The following is a 19,890-nucleotide window of genomic DNA, read 5'->3' as shown; positions in this document are numbered from 1 at the left end:
TAAAATGGAGCTCTTCTCCCCGGGCCTGTTTCTCTCAAATCCCCACGAAGTCCCTTCCCAGACGCATGTGCCTCTGCCCGCACACCCAGGGCCCCAGGCAATCAGGGAAGGCTTCTTGGAGGGGGTGGAACTCCGGGAGCAGGTTAGAGGGGACGCAGGCACTCCAGGCCTGGATGTCCCTGGCACCAGACATTTAAGCCCTGACCTTTCAGGCTCCGAGCAGGATTGCTCTTCCTGGCTGGGGGCGGGGTGGCTGGACTGGCCGAGCAGCCCCGCTAATGACTTGCGGACAGACCCCAGCTGGGGCATTTCATGCCAGTGCAAGGCGCAGTGAAGCTTCTCTTTACCTTCCGCCACGGTGGCCAGCAGTGCTCTAAAAATGCATGCTCTCCAGCAAAGGGGGCGGTGACGCAGAGGGCCGCAGAGCCCCCAGCGACGCGCCACGTACACGGATGCGTATCGGGTAAGAACGACCTTTGTGGTTCTGAGCCACTGGGGTCTCAGGACTGGCTGTCCCCGCGGCATGCCCTGGCCTCTGCTGACCAGCGTGCGACACGGCATCCTGCGCCCGAAGCGGGAACTGTCCAGAGAGAGGGAGGGGATTCTAGGGACCGGCAACCGAGCCGGAGGCCGGGCGGAGGAAGCCGTGGGAGGAGGCGCCTGTGGGCCCCCTCCAGGAATCCACAGGACTGCACACGCGCACAGCGTCCGGGGTCCCCTGCAGCATTCCCATCGTGTACCACTTTCACTCCGTTCAGTATCTGCCTCCCCGACAGCAAGCTCCGAGGGGCAGAGCCGTGGCCACCTGCCTGTCAGCAAGGACCAGGACAGTGCCCAGAACTTAGGATGCGCTCGGTTATGTTGCCAAATACACGAAGGTGGACCGTGCTCTGGATGCGGTCAGGGAGGGGACAAGTGCTCAGCTCAAGCCCCTGGCCCCCGGCTTGTAAGCCTGGCTTCCTTCCAGAAGCGTCCAGGCTCTGAGACAGTCTCACGGGAACTTACCCACATAATAGGAAAGGGTGCGCTTGAGCCGGTCGAAGACAAACCAGCGCTTCTTCCACGACTTAATCTTGCCCCCCATCTTGACCAAGTAGCCGCGGCAGACCTGGTGAGAAGCGGGAGTGAGGAGGGACCCGAATGCGCAGTCCCTAAACCTTCCTTCCCCGAGCAGCAACAGAAAGGCCATCCCCTCTGCCTGTATTTTGGGGGGCTGTCCCCAACATCTCTTTAAGCCAGCACACCAGATCCCGGGACAGAGACCTCTGGTGTTAGGGCAGGAACTAGGGCCACTATCCCAAGGGCCCAGGAAATGCCCAGAGCGGGGGGTCCTCCCCCCAGCACCCTGGGGGCCACGCACACCTCGTACCTTGCTGCTGAGCACCACGTGCAGGCAGGTATCGACACCGTGGCCCGACGACTCAATGTGGGTCTTCAGATCAAAGTCCTCCTTCCGGATTGGCAGGTAGCGGGTCAGGGGTCGTGCCTGGGAGCAGAAGGCAGGCTCAGCAGAGTCTCTCTCTTCCCCCACTGTTCCCTTGTCAAGGTCTCTTGGCTTCAGCCCTGAACCCCCACCAATGCCAACCCTCCCTCCCACCCCCAGGGAAGTCACTCTGGTTTCACAGGGCTCGGGGCAAAAGCAGAGACCTGGCAGGCCCGCACTGCCGCAACCTAGGCCTGGGCAACTGTTGAGTGGCTCCGTGCCTCAGTTTCCCCACCTAGGACCAAGATACAACCTTTCCTGTCTTGTCCCTGCCCCTCATCTCCTTCCTGGGCTGAACGAAATAAGGCAAGAGGCCAGATGTGAACGTGCTCTGGAAAGCAAAGCCCAGTAGGAAATCCGGCCTCTGACTTCCTATTGGACCTTGTTTGGATCGCATGCCCTCCCTGGACCTCAGTTTCCTTATCAGTATTTTTTTTTTTTAATTTTTAAATGTTTATTTATTTTTGAGAAACAGAGAGTGTGGGTGGGGGAGGAGCAGAGAAAGAGGGAGACACAGAATCCGAAACAGGCTCCAGGCTCTGAGCTGTCAGCACAGAGCCCAACACGGGGCTCGAACTCATGAACCATGAGATCATGACCTGAGCTGAAGTCAGACACTTAACCGACTGAGCCCCCCAGGCGCCCCAGTGTTTATTTTTGAGAGAGAACGAGAGAGCATGTGTGAGCAGGAGAGGGGAAGAGAGAGGGGGGACAGAGGATCCCTAGCAGGCTCTGTGCTGACAGCAGTGAGCCCCATGAAGGACTCGAACTCACAAACCGTGAGATCATGACCTGAGCCAAAGTCAGACGCTTAATTGACTGAGCCACCCAGGCACCCCCCTGATCGTTTCTTAATTCCCAAGCCCAATCCAGGTGGCCTGCCCCCTAGAGTTTATGCTGTTGCTTCCCAGGACCAGGGAGCTGTGGTCACTGGTCCCTGTCGGGGTAAATCCCACAGGACCAGACACGCAGGGGTGTTGGGGGACTAGAAGACCCAATGGGAAGGAACAGCCTGTGTGAGTCCCATGGGCTCTCACAGGGGGGCCAGGATTTGGGACCAGAGACACAGGCAGACCTCCCCACACAACCTAATTTCTTCTGCTCAAATCTTCTGCATAAGGCAAAAGCACAGGACTCCGGTGCCACGGAGAAACGAGTCCAAGTCTCTCTTGGAGATGTAAACCAAGAGTCAGAGTGACATCATCTGCCCACGGGGGTGGGGGTGGGGAGGGGGCCGGGGGGGGCGGAGCTTCGAGTCTGGTGGAGTGAGGACCAGGACAGCCACAAGACACACGCACACCCAGGTGTCTGGTCCTTGGGGCCGAATGAGTCCCACGTAGAATTCTGCCTGGTGCTGAGCCAACAGCAACCTTTTCTGGAGGAGAGTAGCTTTCACACCCCAGGGTACCCCCACCCCTCCACAGCCCCGCCCAGCACACCCCAGCACCCACTTACCTGGGAGAACTGTTTCTCCCGCATCTTGACCTCCTTCTCCACCAGCTGCTGCCTCCTGGCGCTCTCGCTCTGCAGCCTCCGTTCCACCTGCTCCCGCCGCCTCCGCTCCTCCTCCAGGGCCTGCCTCCGGAGCTCCAACTCCCGCTCCTGCCCCCAAAGCCAGCAGTCAGTGCCCACGGGCTGCCTTCTCCCTCCCCTTCTCCAGGTGCCCCTCCTCAGGCTGGGGCAGAGCTGCAGGAGGCGCCCACCTCAGAGAGCAGGCTGGCACGAGGAGGCAGCAGCCCCAAAACCCACCTTCTCCAAGCACCTTGCTCGTAAGGGGCAAATGCTTTAAACCGAGACCAGGCTGGCTTCAAATCCTGGCTCTGTCACCGGTCTGAGCTCTGTGACCCCGACAAAATCGTGTAAACCCCCTAAGCCTCAGCTGCCTCGCCTGTAAAATGGGGCCAAGAGTGCCCACCTTCGGGGATTATAGCGAAAAGTAATGAGGTCGTGTATGTAAATGCCCATCACTGATTCCAGCATGAAGGAAGCACTGAATAAATAAGTAAACATGGCTCTCACAATGTTTACTTCAATCCCTAAGACACCGATAACCTAAGCAACTGGGTTTTTGTGATACTGAATATATTCAGTAATCCTTCCCTAGTCCCTGAGGCCCTTTGAAGTCAAATTACAAACATTTGTAGTTGAACTTCAAATTTTACGGAGAAAAAAAGTGCACGTACAGAAGCCATTATTAGAAGATTTTAAAAGCCATTAAAACAAATCATCAAACACAAAGCGTGTCAGAGATGCCCAATGTCCTCATCAACACAAACAGCTTCCGTGCCATTGGCTCCTGCTTGCCGTTTCTTCCCAGCTCAAAATTTAGCAGGGTCTCCTTCCTCTCCGTTTGCCAAGAGCTGCTTGTAAATCTGGCCCCCGCGGATGTAAGGCTGAGAGGCCTTCCTTTCTGGCTGGTCTAGCTGCTGCCCCCTGCCCCCTGCCCCCCACTCTCATCTTGAGAGACGAAGAGCACCCCAAGAGTGGAGACAGAACAGACCCTTCACTCGCCCTCCTCCCCAGGCACCGACTCCTCAGCCTGGGGACAAACCAGGGTCCCGACCTCGGGCCCGCTTCCCTCTGCCAACCTCTGCTCTGGCCTGGACACCTGCCTTCTCTTCCGGCCCCACCCCGCCCCCCCATGCTGGGCCCCCATTCCCGCCTTTCTTCACCGTCCCCAAGGGGAAGGACCCGCCACTCGTGCAGACGCAAATCAGAACTCTCGTGGCGGCCAAAACACCCACAGAAGCAAACACTCAAAGGCTGCACGTTGCCGAAAGGGAAATTCCTGGCTGGACGAGGGTTCCTGTGCTGCCTCCTCTCATCCTAAGAGCCATGTCACCAGGCCTCCTCCATCTGACGAACACGACTTCTAGAACACGCTTCCTCAAGGGAAGGTCTCGGGGCGCCTGGGTGGCTCGGTCGGTTGGGCGGCCGACCCCGGCCCAGGTCACGATCTCGCGGCCCGTGAGTTCGAGCCCCGCGGCGGGCACTGTGCCGACCGCTCGGAGCCCGGAGCCTGTTTTGGATTGCGTCTCCCTCTCTCTCTGCCCCTCCCCCGCTTGCGCTCTGTCTCTGTCTCTCGAAAATGAAACCTTTAAAACAAAAACGGGGGGGGGGGGGGGGGGGGGGAGCGCTTGGGGGCGGGACACAGGCCCCGGGCGGCCGCGGGCCCGCCAGCGCAGGCCTGCCTCACCCTCGACTCCACGAGGCGGCTCTTCTCCGCGTGCGCTTCTTTCAGCATCTTCTCCATCTCCTCGATCCTCCCCACATCCAGGCCGCTCACGCTGGGGGAGGGCGAGAGTGGGGGCATCAAGGGGCCGGGAGGCGGCTGGCGGGGGGCGGGGGCGGGGCCGGGGCCGGCCCCCTCGGGCGGGTACCTGGACACGGCGTCCGGGGAGCAGGCCGAGGTGCCGCCCGTGGAGATGCTGGTCTCCATGCTGTCGGAGCTCTCCAGGCTCAGGGTGTCGTAGGCGTGCTCGCCGTCCTCCCCGCGCTCTCGGCCGGCCGGCAGGTGGTGCAGGATGGAGTGGTGCATGAGCGGGGGGAAGCCCGAGGGGCCTGGCGGGAAGGGGGCCGCCCCGTGCAGGGCATCCCACTGGCACTGCGCCTCGGCCGCAGCCTTCTGCTTCAGCTCGGCCAGGCGCCGCCGCTGCTCCTCGATCACCTGCTGCCCTGCGGGAGGGATGGGGCAGTCACGGTGGGCCCTGTGGGGGCCGCCGGCAGAACCACAGACAGAGAGAAGGGGCGAGCGGGGAGAGGTCAGCACCGGGCCCACCCCTCGGCCCCCGCAGCTCCACGTCCGGCTGCCCTGCCAGGGTCTCTGTCGCCTGCACAGCTGGCCGCGGCCGTGCGGTCCGGCTTCAGCGCTCCTCCTGTTTCCTGAGCACCCGCCACCCCCCCCGCCCCCCCCCCCCGGCCCAGAGCGGGGCAGGACTCATGCACTGCCCTGCCCGCTGGGGAAGTGGGAGAGGGAAGGGCGTGAGCAGGGCGTCCATGCAAAGCCAGCCGTGATGCAGAAGCAAGAGCCACGAGAGCGGGACAGAGGGGGGAGACGACAAGGCAGGAGACAGCTCAGCGGGAGGCGTGAGGCCAGACACCCGGCCCCAGGTCGGCCCCGGGTCAGCCGGGGAGCCTGCCTGGGGGCAGCGAGGACCCGCGCAGAATACATCATGCGGACGCCCAGGCGGGGCTGCCTGACCAAAGCAATGCCCTCAGTGACCAACGCTCTACCTGCTGGGTCGTCGGTTGGGGGGGGCTCGGCAGGAAGCGACTCGCCTGGTGTGGGGGGCCCCGGGCAGAGAGACACAGAGGGGACGAGACGAGAGAGAGGCACAGACATGGGCTTTCAAAACAACCAAAATGCACACAGGCAGCAAGGACTCCAGGGTCCCCAGAGCCAGTATCTTAGGGAACCATTTCCGGAGGTCATCACGTCCACCCTCTGCCTCCAGACAGGGCAACGTCCATCCCGACTCAGATCAACAAACATCTTCCTTGTTTGCTGTGCTCTCTGGGAAGACCGCACAGCCCCCAACCCCGAGTCTCTGGACAAATATCCAGGAAGCTCTCCTTTCAGTATCGAACCTAAATGCTTTCTGCCCTCACCTGGAACTCAAGTAAAGCAAAAACATCCCGCAAAACGTGAGGCACGGAGGGAGGGGGGGTGGTGGCAGATATCCAGGCCCCCCGGGAGAGCGGGCGGGTGGGCACTGCGGCCACTCACCCTTCTGCTGCAGGGCCAGCTGGCGCTTGGTCTCAATGTCCTGCAGCGTGGCCGCCAGGTTGCGAGGAAGGCTGCTCGTGCCATTCTGGGCAAGGAGGACACTCTGCGGCGAGGGGGGGGGGGGGGGGAAGGGAAGTGGAGCATGGGGACCCGAGGCTCAGAAGGACCCCCCCCCCCCAGGCTCCCCTGGGGCGGCTCCGCCCCCCCCCTCCCCGTGTGGCAGTCTCCATCCCCCTACCACCACCTTGCCATACACTCAGCCCACCCGCTGTCCTCAGACCTTTGGGGAGGGGCTACGGCCCAGGGTAGCCACGCTGAGCTGGGAGGAGGAGGAAGAAGAGCCAGAGGAAGAGGGGAGAGGGCCGCTGCGGGTCCGGGGCAGGGGGCTGGTGGCCTCACCATCCATCTTGGAGCGGTAAACCTGGAGGGAAGAGATAGCGCGGGGTCAACTCCGGCTCCCCACCGGCCACCACCCCCACCTCCCTACCCCACCCCCGTCACCTAGGCTGGCTGCGATCCAAGACACCGCCCTGGCACCGGGCCTCTGAGGCCGCTTCTAACTGACAACAGCATTAAGCTTCTCGGGCCAGACCAACGGACAGGTGTTATTGGCGGCTGCCAAGCCTCCTTTCCGGGCAGTTCCTCCCTCGGCCAATCCCCGGTCCCACCCCAGGTCTCAGAAAAGATCTCGTAAATCGACCCATGCGAGGCACTAACATGGGCCGGGCAGAGCCGTACAGGAGACCGACTAGAAGCCAGGGTTCCCTCTGGTCCCAGCTCTGCCACTAACGGGCTGTGTGACCTTGGGCCCTGCGCCTCCCAGCTCTGGGCCCGGGCTTCCTTATCTGCAAGAGCAGGGAGCAGGGCTAGACCAAATAACCGCCAAGCTCCCTCACGGCCCTCGTGTTTGCGGGAACACCGGTGCCTGAAGTCAAGATCCCTGACTCTTGGCATGGGCTCTGCTACGTCCTAGTTGTGTGGCCTTGGCGGGACTGCTTATCCTCTCCGGGCCCCAGTGACTGAGCTGTAAAATCAGAGTTAACTGTGCTCACGATGAAAGGAATCAAAACATGGGAAAGTCTCTAACCAGCTGGACACAAAGTAGAGAGAGGGTGGCTCACAGGCTCCTCCCAAAGGGAGCACAGAATCTGAGCTGAGATCGGGGTCTTAGAGGTCCTGTGCCTTCACTCCAGGAGTGAATCTCGAAGGCAGGGGTCTCGGGTACAGCAGCAGGTCAGCGGCGTGCACCCTGGGGGAGAACGCTACCTGACTGCCCCCCCACCCCCACCCCCACCCCACAGTCAGCAGCTTGCTCCAGGCTCGGCTTAGACTGCACCCTCCACGGAAACTGTGAGGAGGCCGGGCACGTCTCTGTCCCATCAGGACTGCCTCCAAGTGTCACCCCCGGGGAGACCAGGAGAGCAAAGTGCTGGCAGTTCTCCCAGGACACGAGTTCCAGCTGCCACGGGCCCAAGAGCGCGTCAGGCCCCCAGACCCAGGGAGAAACGCCGGGGTTGAAGGCTGCCAGGGACAGAGCAGGGCCACAGCCTACCGTAGCTCAAGGCACCAAGCCGATCTCAACCCGACCACTGCTCCTGGACCCCCCTCCACTGGACAGTCAATCCTGTACGTCATCCTTGGACTGACGTCATCCTTCGGGCCCAGCCCCAGCTGCCCGAAGTGCCAGGATGGCGCTAGGAGACCTACTGCCCTGACTCAACGGACCCCCACCCTCTAGGGAGGCACCGTGTGGCTGCTGCATTGGCAGGAGGTACCCGGCACAGAGAGGAGCAGGGCTTGGGGAGGAACGGGCAGGGAGAGAGGGGGTTACCTGCAGCTGCCGGGAAGCTTTGGCGGGCAGAGGCGGGGGAGAGGAGCGCGGGGAGGCTGCAGCGGGGCCGGGCCCCAGCCCGGCCATCAGCTCCTGGTACCACTGCTCTAAGTCTACAGCAGGGAGCAGCAGCTCCTCCATCTGGAGCGGGGTGTGGGGGGAGGGGTGTGGGGAGAGGGGTGTGGGGGGAGGGGTGTGGGGGGAGGGGCGTGGGGAGGGGGTGAGGAGAAGAGTCCGGAGAGCAGGGGAAGGAAGGGTAGGAGGATGGGAGAGAAGGCAGAAGAAAGGGGAAGGGTGCAGGAAGAGTAAAGGAAGACCGAGCAGGGAAACACGGAGGTGAGGGAGAAGGGAGGGAAGGAGGGGAGAGAGGACAGCATAAAGAGAAGGAGGAGAAAAACAGTGAGAAAACAGTTGCTGTGAACGCGCTAAGGGCAAAGAGGAACAGTCAGGACACGACTCCCAGACCAGAGACACGTGCTGTGCCCACCATGATGCCAGACAGCCAGCGTCCGCAGGCACCGAGCGCTCCCAGGGGGCCAGCCTGGAGCTCAGAAGCCAGGAAGCAGGGGCGGAACACACACACACACACACACACACACATATACACAGAGCCACGCCAGCAGCGGGCTGGGGGTGGCAGGGACACACAGACCACCAACCTTGGGTGAAGGCGTGATGGAAGCGAAGGAGGAGGAAGAGGGCAGCACAGGAGGAAGGCAGGTGGTGGGAACCAGGTCCCGGGAGGCAGGGGCCCAGAGAGGCGGGCCTGGCACAGGGGACGCGGGCATGGGCGAGGTGCCCCACATCGCCTTTAGCTGCTCAAGCGTCACGTACTTGGGGGAAAGGCCAGGACGCAGGAGGGAATACAAGAGGTTAATGGAACTGCAACCCAGGAGCTGGCCCTGCCCACAGGCGAGGGAAGGGTGAGCACAGGAAGCGCAGAGCAGCAGAGGTCTGCAGAGCCCAGGAAAGCAAGTCCTCTCTAGGCAGGACGACGCCCTCACGCCCAAGCAGAAGGCTGCCCGGCCTTGAGCCATCAGGACCTGAAGCTCCCGAGGCTCCAGGCCATACAGGGAACCACTCCCAACCCCCCTAGGCCGGCTGCCCTTCTCCCTCACCGCTGGACACAGACCCCATTGTCCCCCAAGCCCCACCCAGGACTGAGGGACAACCTGGGCATCCACGGGAGGCCCTTGGGCACAGGTGGGCTCACTCAGTGGCCGGTACCTCACTGTCAGGCAGGGGCTGGGCGAGCACGCTGGGGGAGGTGGCAGAAGCACGGGGGTCCAAGCGGAAGCACAGCTGGAGAACCTCTGCCAGGCTCACATACTCCTAGGGTGCCCGGTGGGAGGGGGAGGGATGGGCCAAGAGGTCAACAGGGTACAACCAGGCACCTGACACCCACACTCCATGCCTTAGGGCCATCACTCCATTCAGTACAAGATCCAGAGCAAGGAGCGTGGCAGGGGGTGCAGGAGGGGGACTCAGCTGTCTACTGTGACCGGAGACAGCTGGGGGGAGGGAGGGGCCAGAAAAGGGCAGGCAGAACTGTCTGAAGGCACTTCTTGACCTGTACTTTTGAGGCTGCCTTGGCATCCCGGCCCTGCCCAGGGCAGACTCTGAAGGCCTATCCCTGGGTTTGCTCTGGGCTAGGGACAGGAGAAGCCTAGGGAAGGCCTTCCGAGAGTCCACCGAGAATCAGGACCCAACTCCCAGAGAGTCCTTCCGTCTCCCCCATCTTGGGCCCCAGTGGGGCACGCACACACACACTGCATCGAGCACCAGCCACCATTCCCGAGGGTCTCCTCGCACCCATGTGCCGGGGCGGGAGCTGGGAGGGGTAGGCTCACTAAGTGGGTGAGCTAGATGGGCTTTGAGAAAGAGGCCTCAGCAGGGAGCAGCTAAGAGCCCAGGTGGAAAAACGGGCCCACCCCCCAAGGGTTAGTACGTAGGAAGAGACTAGCTCATCAGACTGCGGTGTGGGAGGACAGGGACTGTCACCCTCCCTGAGCATATCCTTAGTCCCCTGAGCTGATCTAGGCGGTGGGGGCACGGCAGGCCTCCAAAATGCACACTGAATGCGCAGGGTCCCAAGCCTGACCCATCCAGGGGGAGCCCCGGCCTGGCGGAGCCCCAGAGGGCGACTGTCCTCCGGGGGTCAGGGCAAGGGAAAAGGAGCGGGAGGATCCAGTGTGTTGTGAGCGCTGATGAACGGCATGCAGATCACGTGCAAATTAATACGCAAGCCGGTGCTGATTTTGCATAGCCTGCCCGGGCCCTCTATGGAGCAGCAGGATGGCACGCTCACTCACACTCTCACAAACTCTGGCCAGAGGATTACTGCCACACGCCCCTGAGCCAGGCCCTTGGCAGGAGCTGGAGGCAGGAGCTCGGCAGGCAGGCAGACGGGCAGTGGGCAGAGCAGAGCAGGCAGTTAGCTGGGATTACCTCTTGTGCTTTGGGGCAGAGCTGAGTGGAAGCAGGTGGGATGAGGGGGACAGAGGAGGCCCCAGCCTGAGGAGACCCCGGGAAAGGGACCAGACTAGCAGTCCCTGAGGACTCGGAGATGAGCAGTTCGGCCTACAGAGAGGGGACATGGTGAGGGGCCGCCCACACCAGGCCTCAGTGGCAGGGAGGTGGGGAGAAAAGGAAAGAGCTAGCTCGGGAACCTGGGCATGTCCTAGTTGGACCTCACGCCCCAAGCAGGCAAAGACTCGGGAAAGGACCGCCTAAGGGATGTCAGTGCCCACTACGCTGCCAAGAGCCTCGTTCTAGACTGAAGCCCGAGGAGCTCCGAGAGCAGGGCCCCTGGATTCCTGTGCAAACCCTCGAAGTGAGGCTGCCCGGCCCCGGCCCTTCCCAAACCTCTGAGCTTCCCGCCTTCCCCGCTCATGCCTCCTGAATCCCCCAGATGGATTTGATCACCCAAAACGGTAACATCGGTAAGCTCCTAGGAGCCAGAAAGGTATCTGCAAAGCAGCAGCTGGCAGCCACAGAAGGTCACATCCCAGACTTCAGGGCCACTCGCACTCCAATCTCTCCAGTTCAGGAGAACGTCCCCAGTATTCAGCCTCAGCTACTGGGGAGAAGGTGCCACACGTTGCTCCAGGGCCTCCCAGGAAGCCCCTTGGGCCCGAAGCTAGGGCTGACCCAACCACGTTACCTCCTTGAGGGTCGACGTGGTCTTCGGGAAAGGCCTGCCTCCCGTGAGTGAGTGGTACCTTCTTTCCAGCGTCGTGAGTTTCTCCTTCTCCTGCGAGCCCAGAGCGGCCGAGTCAGAACGGGGTGGGGGTGGCAGCACGGGGGGGAGCCAAGTGAGGGGGGCCCTCCTGCAGCTGGCAGAGCTCCACCCCAGCCCCCCTGCACTCACCTCCCACCCCCCATCCTGCACCGACCCCGGTCCCCCAGCCCAACCTGACCGAGGCTACCTTCTGCAGCAGTTGCAGGGAGGCGTTCTTGTCCCGCGCCAGGCGCTCGGACTCTTGCACGGCCTGGGCCCGGATCTGCCCGGCCTGACTGTCCAGGACCGCCAGGCGCTCCTGAAGGAGGGGGTGGGAGGTCGGTCAGGCCTGGGAGACAGGGCTGAGCCCACGGCGAGGCCTCCCTGTCTCTCCAGTCCAGAGACCCTTGGCTCGGGCGAAGGGAATCGACCGGCTCTTCTGCTTGGCCTTAACCCACCCCCCCGGAATACCGGGGCAACTGTGGTCAGCTCCTCCCTTCACCCGTCCCCTCCACCAGTGACTCCCGTGCCCCCCCCCCCACCAGCACACCGGCTAGAACCCGAGTCCCCAGGTGTAACCTCCCCACCATCAACGAGTCCAGAATCCTGGAGCTACTGAAGAGTTCTCCACCTGCCCCACTCCCACGGCCACCCCCCAAGTCCTGGCCCGCTGCCTTCCCTGCCTGGACTTTTGCACCAGCCCTCTGCCTCCACTCCTGACCTTCCAAGTGTGCCCCACACTGCCACCAACACCTTCTCAAAATGGCCCTGGAGGTCTGTTTTTGTCTGCTTATCCGAATTTTCTAAGCCTTCCAAAAAGAATATATATTACTTGAATAATGTTTTAAAACTCCACGAGTCGGGGCGCCCGGGTGGCGCCGTCGGTTAAGCGTCCGACTTCAGCCAGGTCACGATCTCGCGGTCCGTGAGTTCGAGCCCCGCGTCGGGCTCTGGGCTGATGGCTCGGAGCCTGGAGCCTGTTTCCGATTCTGTGTCTCCCTCTCTCTCTGCCCCTCCCCCGTTCATGCTCTGTCTCTCTCTGTCCCAAAAATAAATTAAAAACGTTGAAAAAAAAAACAAAAAAAACAAAAAACTCCACGAGTCAAGTTAGATCACTCCTCTCCTCAAAATCTTTGACTCGCTACTCACAGGACAGAGCACAAACTGAAAACGGCGTCCGAGGGCTCCCGGGACTGGGCCTACGCTCTTCGACCCCACCCCACCCCCCCCCAGCCCAGCCGTGGGGCACACTAAGCCACAGAGTTGCACACCCTCAGGCCTCACACTGCCCCCTTGCCTCAGGAGAGCTGTCCCTGTCTTTCCACCACCAAGAGCTCACTTTTCCTCCTAGACCAGTCCAAGTGAAACTTTTCTCCTACATCTTCCTCAATTACCACTCAATTCCTCGGCTCCCTCCTCTGTGCTCAGATTACTCTGTGTCACCATTTGCCTCGTATTACTGGTACTTGTGAACATGTGCCTCCATCACCACCCCACCCAGACTGTCAGATCCAAGGGCAAGGTTGGGGTCTTTTCTGTCTCCATATCCCCAGTAGGGCTGAGCACAGTGCCTGGCTCAACAGCCATGTGCTAAAAGGAAAAGAAAATCACGTGAGAGAGAAGAATGGGGTTAGGGGAAAACGGGCTGGGTTAATCCCAGGAGGGCTTCCTGAAAGAGGCAGCCTTAAAACCACCACCTTTAAGAGCAAGACATGAGCAAGGAGGGAGGGAAGAAGGGAGCTATCCTAAATCTGGGGTCAGCCCAAGCAGGAATTCCCACAGCAGGATCAGCTGTTTAACAAGAACCTGTTAGGACGCAGTAACTGCTAAACGCTTTGCATTTGTGACCTCATTTGAACCTCTTTTGACACAGACGCCTTTACACCCATTTTACTGATGAGAACACTGACATATTCAGGAGCTAGTAAGTGGTACAGCTGGGAATGGAACTAAATCTGTAGGACTCCAAAGCCAGGATTCTGAACCGTCCTGAATCACAGTGGAGAGGATAGGGGAACATTGGGCAGGAGGGCAGACAGAGCCTGGGATTGGGTGGGACACGGGGAGGGGCGGGGTGCGAAGGACAGAAGCTGAGCAGGGCTCACAAGAAGGCAAGGAGAAGGGGCGCCTGGCTGGCTCGGTCAGTGAAGCATGCAACTCTTAATCTTGGGGCTGTAAATTCAAGCCCCACGTTGTGTGTAGAGATTACTGAAAATAAAATCTTAAAAGAAGAAGAAGAAAGCAACAGCAAGGGGAAGAATGTGACCCCTGGGGTCCTAGTGGCTGACCTCCTAGGAGCCAGGGTGGGTATGGGGAGGTGAGAACAGGAGTCTAATACTGTCGACCCCTCCCAAACTTCCTGGAGTTTACACCCACCAAGACCCCAGAGGAATGGGATTGGCTCATCTAGGGCTCCCTGCTGCTTTCTCTGCAGAGGAATGGGGAAGGTTCTTTGGGCCAGGCAGGCCTAGGGTCTCACGCTGACTCAAACTCATAAACTGAGAGGTCTGGAACAAATATGTAGCTTCCCTGAGCCCTCATTTCCTTGTCTGTGAAACGAGGATGAGAGCACCGGCCTTGTGAGACCATCCTAAGGTTGGCACAAGATAACCCAGGAAAGCCTCCTGGCTCACACCCACGTGCTTGGGAAATGCTAGCTTTCTTCCTTCCATCTGTCTCACAGCCAGAAGCAGACGCATTTGTAAGGCAGAGAAACTCAGGGAGAGAGGCAAGGGATCCGGACTCCGGGGGAGGTCCAGGAGCTTGCCACAAGCCACCAAACTCAGGCTAACCGTCGAGACGCCAGTCGCCACTTTTCGACACCCCTCCCCCTGATCTCGTGGCCGTCACCCCCCACCTACTCACTCCAAACTGCACACGCATGCGTGTGTGTGCACGGACACGGCAGTCTCAGCCAGAGTCACGTGAACTGCCCGGACCATCCTCCCCATTCTCTTTCCTGACCTCTTCCTAACACGTGCTCCACACAAACCTCCTCCCAAATTTACTACACACACGCACGCACCTCTGCCCCATCATCCTGTCCTGGTCTGGCTGAGATCAGGAGCAGGGGATCACAGCATCTGGAGCTCCCGGACTGGTGAGGATATGACACACAATGCCCTTATTTCGTGGCTCAGCTGAGCCACAGCTGGAAGCCAGGTGGTGCCCTTTCTAGGACCCCTGGTTGGCTCAAACGTCCGGACCTCAGGACCTTGCATGCTTCCCAGCACATCCACCAGACAGAACGCTCTGCAAGGGCAGCAGCGAGCCTCCTCTTCGGCCTCCTCCTCCTCCTGTACCTCCACCCTTCATTTCTTTGCCCGGCCGGAGCCCGGCTCCGAGTGCGAGCCCGGTCCACTCCCCACTGGGAGCCCACGCCTACTAACAACAGCTGTTGTCCGCTCTGCGCTTACTAGGATCGGAGCCCATGCTGTCCTCACATACACCATCTTGCTTAGTTCTCTTGACAGCCTGTTCCTGTTTTGCAGTTAAGGACACTGAGGCTCAGAGAGGTAAAGTTAACTTTTATGGGGTCATCAGCGGGGATCCAATTCACTGGCCTCTGCCCCGCCCCGCCTGGCACCGAGGCCCCACAGGGGATGGGAGCAGGGCACACCTTCCTCTTGGTGATGCTCCGGAGCAGCTCGGCCTTGCTCCGGAGCAGCCCCTGGCCCGCCAGCTCACGCTCCTCCTCCACGCGGCTCTCCCGCTCCAGCTGCTGGAACTCCAAGTCCTCAAACAGCTTTGTCTCCGTCTCCAGGGCCTCGGCCTCCTTGAACGACAGTGACAAAGGGGGTTGAATGGTGCTCGCAGTACCGCTCCGGGCCTGGGAGGCCAGGCCACAGAGGTGGGAGTTCTGAGGGCTGGCCCCAGGGAAATCGGGGAAGGGACCTGCCCCCAACCCATCCCCCTTTGCTCTGCTTGGCTTTTTGCCCCTTTCATGGGCATCGCTGCCTGGAGTAGCAGAAAGGTGGAAATCGATCCCCCCAATCCTTCCCTGTCCCTTCCAAGCCACAGCACCGACCCTGGTGTGTCCGGCAGGAAGTGCAGGGCCCAGGTGGTCCCGTCCCACCGCTCTCCTGTCTTCCGGGTGGGTGGCCCTCGGGGGCCAGGGAAGGGGGGCTGGTGAAACTGACCCTTCTCAGCTGCTCCTGTAACTGTTCCCGCACTGACTCGGGGCAGTTATCGAGCTGCGTCTGGAGCTCGGCGTAGAGCGCCTGGCGGGCCTCCAGGTGCCTCCGTCCCGCGGCCAGCTCCGCCCTCTCCTGGTCGGCGGGAGGGGTGGGGAGGGCGGGCACAAGGGAGAAACAGAACACACACTCCTCAACTCTGGCCCCGTGGGCAGCAGCGGCCATGGGGGGTGCAGGGCGGGAGAGAGAGAGCTGGGGAGCCGGCAGGGGGTGGGGTGAGGACTAACAGAGGAGAGTAAGCGGGAGAGGAGAAGGAAGAGAAAGGGAAAACACGGAAGAGAAGAGTGGAAACGGCTGGGAGGCGAGGCTGAAGACAGGACGCTCGCAGGTGCAAGGGAAGCTGTCACACAGGCGCAGGTGTGGGTCTTGGGCAGAAATTTTGGTCTCCTGGAGTCCCCTGGGCTGGAAACACTGGGGCGGCTCCTAAGAAAAGCCTCCTGTTTTCTCTCCAAACCAGTCAAGGCCAAAGCTGGTCCCACACAGAGACTGGCTCCTATTTCCCCCTGACTCTGCCACTGCGTAGAGACCAAAATTTAACCCTGGGGGGTGGGGAGGGGTATAGACAGTGAGGGTTAAATCCAGGGGTCCGGCATGAATCGGAAGCTGAGGATGTTAAAGCTACGGCACTGTCGCAGAGGGGACCCCGGCCCGACTCCCTGGGCCTCCCTCCCTCCCGCCCTGGGTGGAGGTGGGCGCTGGCACTCCAGGCTCAACTCCAGCGGGATGAGGGTTGCAATTAGTTCGGCCGTTGCCATGGCAGTAGGAGCCCCAGGAGTGGGTACAGGGAGGAGGTGGATAGTTCTGTCTGGGGCGAGATGACACCTCCCAGGGCGGGAAGGGGGACGAGGGGAGGAGCTGGTGAGTCACCCCTCCGAAGGACAGGCAGAGGAGAAACTAGGATTACTGATTCCAAAACCAGAGCGGAGCCATGGGCTGGGGAGGAAAGCTGAGTGAACCTGCCCCGCGGCCGCTGCCTCCCCACCCCCCACCCTACCACCCCCTCAAATAACTAGGCCCAGAGAGAAGGCAAAGTCCAGGCCTCCAGGCCACGCCAGGTCAATGAGAAAGGAGGTTAGGCAGGTTCCTTCGGAAATGCTGAGCTTACTTCAAGTTCTTCTGCCGAATCCTGCCCCATCCCTCTGGCCCACTCTCGCATCAGGGAGAGGAGTCCTGGGTTCCAAGCACTTTGCCCTCTTAGGACTCAGGCTCTAGGATACCCCCTACATTCTGGATGGCTCAGGGGCGGGAGAAGAGGAGAGGCCTACTCATTCCCACCCTCCGGTTGGGGTATCTGGATTTTGGAAGCCCCAGAGGAAAGCTAGAAGGGCGGCCACCGTGTGGCAGAGGGAACTGGTCTAAACCCCCCAGGGCCATGCCGCCGCGGCCGGACCTCCTGACCCCTCCGTTCCGGAAGGAAGAGAGGGGCGGGAGGTGGACGGCTGGAGGGCAGCCTGCTTCTCCCAGCTGCACAGGAAAACCACCAACAATCTGTGGAGGCTGCACCTGGGCTCTTCCAAAGGGGGGACACTCCTCAGGCTGAGCAGCTCCTCGGCTACGCATTTCCCCCAACCTTTACCCTTCCTGCCAAGGCACCATTGAGTCAAGTTGAGCTGTGCCCCCTGCCCATTCCTTTCTGATCAAAACCCTGGAGTCCCCCACCAAGAAAGGAAGGAGGCAGAATTAGAGGGGAGAGGTCAAGGGCACAGTGGTGCCCCTGCAGTTAGTGCAAAAGCAGGCATGGCTCAGCCCTGCCTGGGTGGCACTGGCAGTTAGGGGCATGCGGAGAGCCCAGGACAGTGATTAGAGGGGGCGTTAGTGCAGGCCTGGTTGGTAAGCGTGGAGTTAATTTGGCACAGAATTTGGGAGTGTGGTTTTGGGGGCCAGAGCCAAAGCTCCAAAAACAAAAAAAGGAGTTGGGGGGTGGGGGGGGGAGTTTGTTGAAGAATCTTTAAGAGTTTCAAAACTGGGACAGGAGGAAGACACTCTCAAAAAATTCAGAAAGAAAATTAAGTCTTGGAAAAATACTGTCAAGTCCAGAAATAGATGGCCCCTCTCCACACTTCAGAGCTTTTGGCACGTTGGTAGGCATCTTGGGCCTAGCTGGCACGGCCCCTGTGGGACGGAGTGACCCCTGCAGGCTGGCACGAAATCTGAAAGGGTCGGGGGCACGAGCTGGGACCACCTGGGACGGGAAGCTGCAGATCCTGAAAGGCTCAGGGGAAGCAGAGACCTGAAGGCCATCCCCCAAAGATCACATCCTGAGCACCCGAGGCATGCTGGGAGGGGCACATTCTCTAGACAGAGGGACCCACACCCGAGTCACTCCCCAGCACCTGTCCCTCAGGCTGTGCTCACTGCCCAAGCAGCAGCTTCGGCACTTCCTAGGAGGGCCAGGAACGGGCAGGCACCCAGAGGCAGCACAGAGACCCAGACAGAGGAGATCCCAGAATCCAGTCCGGCCCCTGCCCGTGCCCTTCAAGCTGACACCTTCCGCAGAGGTCCCCCCTCCCCTGAAGGGCACAGAGACCACCAGGCCTGTAGGAAGACTGACGAGATGAGAAGTAAGGGGCCCAGAGAAGACGTTTGTCCTTCCCCGGGGGCCACTGGCAGCCAACACGGGGCCAGGCCAGCTGTGGGTTACCTTGTCCCTCTCCTTCTGGATGCCGGTTTCCAAGGTCACCAACTTTTCCTGCAGCTGGTCCACGGCCTTCTGCTCCTTCTGCAGCAACGCCCGCTCTGCCTCCCTCTCCCCCTGCAGCAATGCTCGTTCCATTTCAGCCTGGGGCCAACACCAAGGTCCACGTCAAGGCCAGTCAAGGCAGACGGACGCAGGCCCCTCCAGGAGCCTTGGCTCTGCCCGGGGAGGAACGTGGCCACAGCTGGCCTGGCTACAGGCCCTCCCAGCTCACCTCGCGGGCGGACTCCTGCAGCTGCTGCTCGAGCTCCTTCACGCGGACCTTGAGCTGCTCCACTCGCCCCAACACCTGAGCCCGCTCCTCTTCCAGGGCCAGCACCTCCCCCTGGAGCTTGGCGCTGGGTGCATCTTCATGCTGGAGGGGAGGGAAGCCATCAGCTGGGGAAGCCCGGAGCCTTCCGTGACCAGACTAAAAGAGGGGATCCCCATTCCTCAGGGCGCTCGGAAGGGGTAGCCAGACAGAGAGGAGGCAAACTCCCCTCCCTGCAAGGGGAGCAGTACAGCTCAGCTAAAGGGAATGAAGGTTTCCCACTTTGTGCCAGGCCTGGAGGCGGCCCTGAGGACAGGCAGGTCACAGAGTATAGGGAGAACCTGGGAAGCGCATCGACACCTCCCTCTTCCTTGCCTCCTCACATCTCAGCCTCTCATCCCCGATGTCTTCCCAAACGCGATCCTTCAATGACCTCCCCCTCACTGAGCCATCCCTCCACCACCCCTGCCTCCTCTGCCCCCCAGCCCCTCACCAGGTGCTGCCCCCCCCCCACCACCACCCCACCTCCTGCTGGGTGCTCTCAGTGCTGCTGCACTCCTCCTTGAGATTCTCCTCATCTGAGCGGTCCACGCACTCCCACAGGCGCTGGGTGGCACCTCCGGGCTCCTCGGGGCCCCGCCCAGAGGCTCCGGTGGCCGCTGAAAGGCCTCGTGAGGGCCTCCGGCCCGCCAGCGCCAATGCTGCGGCGGCTTCCCCGATGCTGGGCAGCTCCCCAGCCTCGGGTGCCCCGTCGGCCCGGCTGTACTCAGCACACAGGTTCAGGATGGTCTCCAGGCGCTGGCGTTCCTGGGGAGGGCGGACAGAGCAGGGCGTGAGAGGGAAGGATGCTGGGTCCTGATGGAGGCAGCGTGTGCAGTCAGGAGACAGAACTACGACACTAGGTGCTAGGGGCCCAGAACCAAGCCAGGAGAGCCCCAAACCCAGAGTCAGGAGAGGCAAAGGGCAGAAGGGCGCCCCAGAAGTAGGCAGGAGGAACCAGGCCATTGTGCTACCTGCCCACATGGCTAGCCCCTCCCAGCTTCCTGTTTCCTTTCCCTTTTCACTCTGCCCGGAATGGGCTTCCTCGGGGACACACAGCGACACAGACTGCTAACCAGGCTGAAGACCACAATGGCACACAGATGAACACTCGGGTACTCGCGCTGACTCTCGTCCACCTACATCTACAGACACGAGGGTACGGAGACACCCCAGCCACCAACACGGACACACAAGGACACAACATGTGCTCTGCACTCACACGGACAGGCAGGCACGCACACAGGTACCAGCCCTGGCACGCACAGATGCACCCTGGCGCACACTCACACAGATAAACACAGTCTAGCACACAGACAGGTGGGCACGGACACAGACGGCTGGAAAACAGACCCGTGGGCCGACAGGGATGTGACACAGGTCCGTACAAAGTTGTGCCCGGCGTGTATACACCAGGCCAGACAGACGTGGGACACGGTCCTCCTCATCCCTA

General features: G+C 61.1%; 1 protein-coding gene across 17 annotated transcripts in view; it reads right to left on the bottom strand.

The window, feature by feature from the left end:
• PHLDB1 (pleckstrin homology like domain family B member 1) overlaps nt 1-19,890 on the bottom strand; it is a 45,694-nt gene that overhangs the window by 4,967 nt on the left and 20,837 nt on the right. For 6 of the 17 annotated variants that reach the window (XM_058686923.1, XM_058686921.1, XM_058686922.1 and 3 more), the window contains 19 exons: nt 18,924-19,205; nt 18,363-18,503; nt 18,095-18,232; nt 15,400-15,528; nt 14,880-15,035; nt 11,469-11,579; nt 11,204-11,293; nt 10,489-10,620; nt 9,268-9,372; nt 8,700-8,873; nt 8,041-8,181; nt 6,490-6,630; nt 6,210-6,312; nt 5,717-5,761; nt 4,864-5,158; nt 4,680-4,770; nt 2,939-3,085; nt 1,370-1,486; nt 1,006-1,108 (listed from right to left, as the gene is read on the bottom strand). In XM_058686923.1, coding sequence (XP_058542906.1) covers nt 1,006-1,108; nt 1,370-1,486; nt 2,939-3,085; nt 4,680-4,770; nt 4,864-5,158; nt 5,717-5,761; nt 6,210-6,312; nt 6,490-6,630; nt 8,041-8,181; nt 8,700-8,873; nt 9,268-9,372; nt 10,489-10,620; nt 11,204-11,293; nt 11,469-11,579; nt 14,880-15,035; nt 15,400-15,528; nt 18,095-18,232; nt 18,363-18,503; nt 18,924-19,205 — 2,641 coding nt within the window. The remainder of the gene's footprint in view (nt 1-1,005; nt 1,109-1,369; nt 1,487-2,938; nt 3,086-4,679; nt 4,771-4,863; nt 5,159-5,716; nt 5,762-6,209; nt 6,313-6,489; nt 6,631-8,040; nt 8,182-8,699; nt 8,874-9,267; nt 9,373-10,488; nt 10,621-11,203; nt 11,294-11,468; nt 11,580-14,879; nt 15,036-15,399; nt 15,529-18,094; nt 18,233-18,362; nt 18,504-18,923; nt 19,206-19,890) is intronic. The other 11 variants (XM_058686931.1, XM_058686932.1, XM_058686920.1 and 8 more) reach the window with 10 other exon arrangements.

Source organism: Neofelis nebulosa, chromosome 10, assembly GCF_028018385.1.
Source record: "Neofelis nebulosa isolate mNeoNeb1 chromosome 10, mNeoNeb1.pri, whole genome shotgun sequence".
NCBI classification, from domain to species: domain Eukaryota; kingdom Metazoa; phylum Chordata; class Mammalia; order Carnivora; family Felidae; genus Neofelis; species Neofelis nebulosa.
This window is presented reverse-complemented; position numbering and strand designations above follow the sequence as displayed.